General features: G+C 52.1%; 1 protein-coding gene across 11 annotated transcripts; it reads right to left on the reverse strand.

Moving 5' to 3' along the window:
* Window positions 1-594: 594 nt before the first annotated feature.
* LOC101019156 (sialic acid-binding Ig-like lectin 13) lies at window positions 595-7,423 on the reverse strand. 11 transcript variants are annotated; one of them, XM_021931392.2, is made up of 8 exons: window positions 6,896-7,408; window positions 6,451-6,831; window positions 5,986-6,264; window positions 5,712-5,759; window positions 2,855-3,109; window positions 2,432-2,525; window positions 2,022-2,089; window positions 595-905 (listed from the first exon to the last, which is right to left on the reverse strand). In XM_021931392.2, the coding sequence occupies exons 1-7, from the start codon at window positions 7,209-7,211 to the stop codon at window positions 2,032-2,034; spliced, it is 1,431 nt and encodes a 476-aa protein (XP_021787084.1). In that variant the 5' UTR covers window positions 7,212-7,408; the 3' UTR covers window positions 595-905; window positions 2,022-2,031. The 11 variants fall into 11 exon arrangements, 7 of the variants coding, with proteins under 7 accessions (XP_021787084.1, XP_021787083.1, XP_021787082.1 ...); XM_021931391.2 differs by having other exon boundaries at window positions 595-1,018; XM_021931390.2 differs by having other exon boundaries at window positions 595-1,021.
* Between the last annotated feature and the right edge of the window lie 259 nt (window positions 7,424-7,682).

Raw genomic sequence — 7,682 nt, forward strand, 5'->3', positions numbered from 1 at the left:
GAGTGCAGTGGCACGATCTCGGCTCACTGCAACCTTTGCCTCCTGGGTTCAAGCGAATCTCCTGCCTCAGCCTCCCAAATAGCTGGGACTACAGGTGTGCACCACCACGCCCAGCTAATTTTCGTATTTTTAGTAGAGACGGGGTTTCACCATGTTGGCCAGGATGGTCTTGATCTCTTGACCTCGTGATCTGCCCACTTCAGCCTCCTAAAGTGCTGGGATTACAGGTGTGAGCCACCGCACCCAGCCAGTATTTTTTTTTTTTTAAGAGAAGTGTATGTTTGGTTTTATTCAGACCTTTACAAAGAGTTACAAACCAATTCAAAAAATTAAGTCACCCGTGGCAGCTCTACTCAGGGTATTCAAAACACAATGCAAAACCCTTGTGACTGTTCTTGCAGCTGTTACTTTCGTGATGGTTCTGCATATGCTACCAAATACCTATTTAATCTTTATCCAAAAGGCCTAAATACAAAGGAATTTATCAACAATACAGTAGGACTCTTGTCACCTCTCTGAGATCCAAACTATTCATTATAAGCAACTAACTATTTAGTTGTATCTATCAACATCATCATACCAAACATTGATTTATTTCTGTTTTTGTTTGTTTGTTCATTTTTATTTGTTTATTTAACGTCTTCCTAATGAGTGTGAAGTAGCATCTCCTTTACAGTTTGGTTTTGCATTCGTAACATGAGTAACAATACTGAGCATCTTCTCACGAGCTGCCTGGCCATTTGCACACCACCTGGGAGCAAAGTCCAGCAGGGGACAGACCATGCAAGGCCTTCAGTCCAGCCTGTGGTGTTTCTACCTCATTCTCCAGCAGTGGAGAGGAAGCACCGCCCTTCAGACGGTAGAGGCACTGAACAAGGAGGCATCTGGAAGCAGAGTCTGGAGGCCTGTGTTGGGGAGAGATGCAGGCAAAAGGTGAGGAGGGTTCAGTGACCAGGGAAGAGGTGAGGCCCAAGGCGTGACTGGAGTCAGGATGGAGAAAAGGGCTCCAAGATGAGCCCTGCTGAGGAGAAAGAGGAACAAGAGTTAATGATTTATGGGCCCTGGAGGAGGGAGGGAGCTCAAGGTGGAGACTCACATTCTGGTTCTGAGTTTAGAAGTGTCAAACCCTAATCAGGTAAAGGAGTCAGGCTGGTGGGAGCAGAGGAAAGCAAAGAGAGAAAGCAGGTAAGCTACAAGCCTGCCTTTCTTCATGGTTCAGGACAGGTGGCCCTCCTGCGCAAGTAACTCACAACTTTTCTGTGCCCAGCTATCATCAGAACCTCAGCTGAGAGAAACAATGTGAGTTAGCTCACTGCAACCTTGACATTATCAGTACTCCATGCATCCCTCTCCCAGCATAAGTACTTCTTGCCAAAGTGCTCTTCCTTTAATCCTCTTTGCAGTCGGTCTTGCTGTATCTCCATGCAAATGACTATTCTTTTCTTTTTTTTTTGAGATTTGGGAGTCTTGCTCTGTCGCCCAGGGCTGGAGTGCAGCTGGATCTTAGCTTCACTGCAGCTCCGCCTCCCGGTCTTACGCCGCCTATTCCACAGTTTCCCAAGTAGTTGGGATCTCACAGATGCCTACCACCTCGCTAATTTTTTGTATTTTTTAGTAGAGACGGGGTTTCACCGTGTTAGCCAGTATGGTCTCGATCTCCTGACCTCGTGATCCGCCCATCTCGGCCTCCCAAAGTGCTGGGATTACAGGCTTGAGCCACCGCGCCCGGCCGCAACATATTTTCATACTTTCTCTAATAAATCTGCAGTTCTACACCTACAACTGTCCTGGTAAATTCTTTTTGTGGCCCATGCCACTGGCCTCAGATAGTCACTTACCTGTGACAAGAGGTGGGACCACTGTGTCATCAGTGGGATGGGGATCCCAGGGGGAGAAGAGCGTTTGGGGAGGGAGATGGGTGTACCATGCTGAGCAGAGCAATCGTGGGGGCTATCAAGGGGGAGGTGCCCAGTGGGATGCTGGAGGGTGAGATGCCCTCAACACTCACCTGAGAGACTAACCTTTGACAACCTATGCAGCCTCCACACCTGTAGCTGCCTTTGCTGCCTTCCTCCTGTGGGACTTCATTCTGAGTGAAAAGACAAGGACCTGTGAGTGTGGCCAAATCAGGGTGCAGGGGGCAGCAGACTCACTTCCCTGTGCTCTGCTAAGGCACTGGAGGGGACTGATGTGGAGAGAGCAGGTTCAGCCCCCAAGACCTCCACGATGAGAGAAGGAACCTCTCACCCTGGACACCCAGCAAAGTTGGGTACAGAAAACATTGTCTTGGGTGAAATTCTCACCACAACGGAGCCTCTGTTGGTCCAGGTTCTCTTGACTGGTTCAGGACCCTCCAGCAACGGGACTCAAATTCCGCATTGTGTCCCCTGCCCTCCCTGCACCTCCCTTTGCTCCCTGGGGCAGTGCTCACCTGAGGATGATGAGACAGAGGAAGAGAAGCAGGATCTTTACAGCGGCCTCCCCGATGGCCACCAGAACCACCTCTGCCATGGGCCCTGATTTCCCTGCAAAACGGTGCATGAGGTAGATTCATCTGCTAAACCACAATTCCTTATTGTTTCGCTCCTAATAATTGGACACAGGTTCTACCAGTTCTACCTGCATCCCTGCATGTCAGAAAACAGCCCAGGGCTAACCTCATCCCCTACCAAGACTGAGCAGCAACAAACAGAAGGCTCTGGCCCTCCAGACATTGCCAGCCTCACAGCTGAGGCTGAGGCTGAGCTGAGCACAGTCCTATTCTCTTGGTGAGCCCGGTGGACTACTTGTTCAGAGACCTGGGAGTAAAGATCAATGGGAGAGAGGATCTAGTGTGCAGCCCCTTGACACTCACTCTGCACAAAGAGCCTCAGGGAGACCTGCTGGGAACCCAGGGGGTTCCGAGCTCGGCAGGTGAATTCTCCTTCATTCCTGAGGTGCATTTGAGGCAGCTCCAGCATCCCAGAGTTGGGCTGTGAGGGGCTCAGGATCAGGTTCTCCTGGGCCCAGCTCAGCCCGGCAGGAGGATTGCTATCAACAGCACAGAGCAGGTGTAGAGACTGTCCTTCCAGGACCTGAAGAGATGATCCATTTCTTAGGGTTGTGGATGCTGAAGAAAAAGAGACAGAGGGTCAGAGTGACAAAGAGGTTGAGGGAAAGAAGAAGGACACCTACGGAGACCAAACAGAGGAACAGATTCAGACTCACAAGCAAAGACTGATAGAAACAGACTCTGTGAGATGGATCCAGAAAGCGGGGTGAGCCTGGGCTTAGAGCCTGGCTCAGGCCCCAATTTCTGTATATAGCCTGGTTTGGATTTATCTCTGCACTGATGCGCCCTTTTTGGCTGGATTTGTGCCCTAGAAATCACAGAGGGAGGGTCTCAGGCTTTACAGGGCAACCAAATAAGATGTCAGTTTAGGCCCATATTCCATGTCCTCTTCAATGCTCTTGCTGACACCTCAGCTTCCAGGTTCTCCCTGAACCTTCTTGTTCTTTATCTGAGTCCTCACCTGACACTGGTTTACTGACTTATCCCTGTGCCTCTGAGAGGCTCTCACTCCCAGAAATTCAGAGTCTGGTTGGTAGCAGGACTTAGGAACAGGTGCTCATGAGGCCACATGACATATGTTGGAGGTGACTCAGGCTCCAGTAGCCTTGGGGATGTCAGTGTATATGAGACCATGTAAGTTATATGATCCAGGAAGGCTTCCTGGAGGAGGCACACCTACTTCACACAGGAAGTAGTAGGGTATGAAGGACAAGAAGGGGTCGCTAGATAATGAGGGCTGGAAGGACATTCCATTAGGAAGGAACAGAAGGTGCAAAGATGACCAAAACCTGATCACATCCAGAAAATGCAAATAGACCTGCAGGGCTGGAGGGAGACAGGATGTATAGGCTGGGGTGGAGGGTGGAGTTCAGACACAAGACACAGGAGGAAAAGTGGAGGGCTCTATTTCGGCTCACTGCAACCTCTGCCTCCTGGGTTCAAGCAATTCTCCTGCCTCAGCCTCCCAAGTAGCTGGGATTACAGGCATGCACCACCACACACAGCTAATTTTTGTATTTTTAGTAGATGGGGTTTCACCATGTTGGTCAGGCTGGTCTCGAGCTCCTGACTCAACAATCCATCCACTTTGACCTCCCACACTGTTCTGGTTACAGGCGTGAGCCACTGCACCCGGCCGAGATTTGTTTTAATAAATTCGGCACGGGGGTAATTGGCACCAATAAAAGAAATCAAGAAGTGTGAATATAGGAATAAATAGGTTCCTGTACAATGGGAAAATCATGGACAGCTAAGAAAAAGCCACGTGGGGCTGGGCATGGTGCCTCATGCCCCTAATTCCAGCCCTTTGGGAGGCTGAGGTGGGCGGATCACCTGAGGTCAGGAGTTAGAGGCCAGCCTGGCCAACCAACATGGTGAAACACCGTCTCTATTAAAAATACAGAAAAAAAAAAAGGTTTTTTGCCAGGTGTGGTGGCACAGGCCTGTAATTCCAGCTACTCGGGAGGCTGAGGCAGAGGCATTGCTTGAACCGGGGAGGTGGGGTTGCAGTGAGCCAAGATCCTGCCACTGCATTACGGCCTGGAGGACAAGAGAAAGAAAGACAAAGCCACAGGCCATATTGGGACATGTATTTGTAATGTATATTACTAATATTCAGTACTTTCTCAAACTAAAGAGAGACTCAAGAATAAATAATGAAGGTAAAATCACTCTGGAAAGCTGAGAAAAACTATCAACGGGAGTTCACAGAACAAAAGAATAAAATGGCGCCTTAATGTACAAAAAGATGCAGACCATTCACAGCAAGAGAAACATTCTAATGAATGTGCACATGGAGATGCAGATTTTCACCCAGTATCGGCAGAGGTCTAAGTATCTAACCCCACACTGGGTTGGTGAGGCTGGGGAAACTCACGCATTCGCCCCTTCCTGTTGGCAAGGTGAGTTTGTCCTTTTTAGATGGAAAACAACATGGCCATATCTCTCAATATTCAAAAAACACAATGGCCCAGCTATTTTGCACTTAACGTTCACATACACACTTGTGAAAAGAGATACAGGATAAATCACTGTAGCATTCCTGTGCTCAGCTAAGTTAGTGTCATGATCATGAATTCGGAGATTCCACAAAATCAGAGTCCATCTGTGCAGTGGAATCACACACAGCCCTAGAGGAGGGGGCGGACCGTCTCACTACGGACGCCAAACCACCTCTGATCCTCCAGGTGCACAAACCAAGGCTCAGAGCAGCCTAGACAGACCCTGGTGAATTCTGGTGAGGGGGACGGGCTTCTAAGTACAGACTCTGCTGTGCATTTTGAATTTTTGCCCATGTGACAATATCGTCTATCCAGAAGTATTAGGTCAGAACTACCAGGGAAAATTAAAAGGTGAGGCTGAATGTGTATTCCGGGAGTGGATCATCAGGGGCCTTGGGATTGGGTCTGCTGCGTGACTGTCACTCTGCCCTTGCAGTGGGGCCAAAGTGTGTGTGTGTGTGCAGGATTCTGAAGGGAGTGGGGGAGGGGAGGGGACAGTTGCTCAGGTGGCCACTGGAGCTGAGGATGCAGAGAGGCCCTGGGTTCACCCACATGGGGGTCTCAGGTCACCAGGGTGAGTCCAGGATGAGGAGGGACCTGGCCCTGCCCTGAGCTGGAGGCCCTGCTTCCCCAGCCCCAGGGAGGGAGCACCATCCTACCTGTGCCATCCCCTTGGAAGACAGTCAAGGTCAAGTTCTGAGGAGGGTCTGGGACAGAAAGACACAGTGACCCGCATCACTGTGAGGGCTGGGGACACCGGCCCTCTCTCCCCAGAGGTTGCATAAAGAGGGAAGGCAGAGCCAGTGTCCTCCTGACCCCCTACTCCAAGCCCAAATTCTGGGACTCAGCACCTGTGTCCAGCCCTGACCCCCATCTCCTGCTATCAGCGACCCCACCCCATCAGGGACCTGGATGTCCTGGCCCAGCTCTCACAGGATACATTAAGTCGGATGGTCCTGGTCGTGGTTACACCGGCCCCGGGCAAGGTCACCTGACAGGTGAGTCTGCTGCCGTGGTCCTGGGGCTGTGGGATGAGGGTGGCCACCGAGGAGAGGGCTGTGGTGGGGCTCAGCGGGGACACAGAGGTCCCAATCCAGGAGAAGATGGGGGGTGTCCCCTGCTCACAGGCCCAGGGCACAGAGCAGGTCAGGTTCCTGGGGTGGCTGGACTTCAGGGCCCCTGGGATGAGGATGTCCGGCCTGTGGGTCAGGGCTGGTGAGGAGATGGGGATGCAGGATCAGGAAGGGGTTCTGAGGTGCAGCCCAGGAGAAGCGCAGGCTCTGGTTCAGGTCTTCCCCTGTGCCTGACTCACTTTGCCCTTTACCCTTTCCCAGCCCAGCCCTGCCTTGCAGCCCCCATGACCTCTCCCTGTGGCTGCTCCTGGATCCCGTGCCTTACCTGTCACATGCACAGACAACGGGGGACTTTTGTAATTATATTTCATCCATCCTTCCTCCATACGAAAGAAGTACAAACGGCTGTCCCTCCTCCTGGCGTCTCTGATGCTCAGGGAGCAGTTTTTCTCCCAGGGATTACCCAGGAGGCGGAATCGACCCCGGGTCTCCTCCCGCACTTCTCGAGCAGGATCGTTTGTGGCCACTGGAGCATCCCGTAAAGGATTGTCTCCTTCCCGGAACCAGTAGCCATGATCACGGTCATTCCTGCTGAAGGGGTACCTCGGATGGAAGAAAGTGCAGGGCACGAGGACGCACAGACCCTCCTGCACCATCACCGACTCCGGCACCTCCAGATGGAATAAGCCCTCCAGAGCCAGGGCCCCTGTGGAGACACGAGGGTCAGGTCGGCCCATCCCCGGACAGGCCCTCTCCCTGGGGCCACTCACCTGCCCACAGCAGGGGCAGCAGCAGCAGCAGCAGCATCTCTGAGGCGGAGGCTCCCTGCGCTCCCACTGTGAGGACAGAAGGGGAACGGAGTGGAGGGGAAGGGCCGTGGGGCCGAACGGGAAGCTGAGGAGGAGGAGAGACTTCAGCCCTGCACAGAAGAGGAACCTCAGACCCACAAGTCAGAGCTCCACACTGATTGGACGGAAACCGCATGGCCCAGAGAACCCAGCGACCGGCCCAGAGAGGAGAGGAGATGGAGCAGAAACTGATTCTTACCAGAGCCTGGATCAGGACCTCTGGGGACATCCGAGCCATGGGACACTCGTGAAGATCTAAAAAAAGAAATTGTTGGGCTAAAGGCTACCTGTGTGTTTAACTTTGGCAGGAATTGACAAACTGCTGTCCAAAATGGCGCGGACTTTGACCACTCCTCCCAGCCGTGTGCCAGAATTCCAGTAGCTCCACCTCCTCCTCAATGCTTGGTATTGCCATGCTTTATGTGTATCTACACACTTAAATAAAAAATGTTTTTTGAGGCAGGGTCTCACTCTGTCGCCCAGGCTGGAGTGCGGTGGCACCGTCTCGGCTCACTGCAACCTCCACCTCCTTGGCTCAAGCAATCCTCCCACCTTAGCCTCCCAAGTAGTTGGGGCCACAGGTGCTCACTGCCACGCCCGGCTAATTTTTGTATTTTTTGTAGAGATGAGGTCTCACCATGTTGCCCAGGCTGGTCTTGAACTCCTGACCTCAAGTGATTCTTCCTCTTTGGCCTCCCAAAATGTTGGG

This window comes from Papio anubis, chromosome 20 (genome assembly GCF_008728515.1).
Source record: "Papio anubis isolate 15944 chromosome 20, Panubis1.0, whole genome shotgun sequence".
NCBI lineage: Eukaryota > Metazoa > Chordata > Mammalia > Primates > Cercopithecidae > Papio > Papio anubis.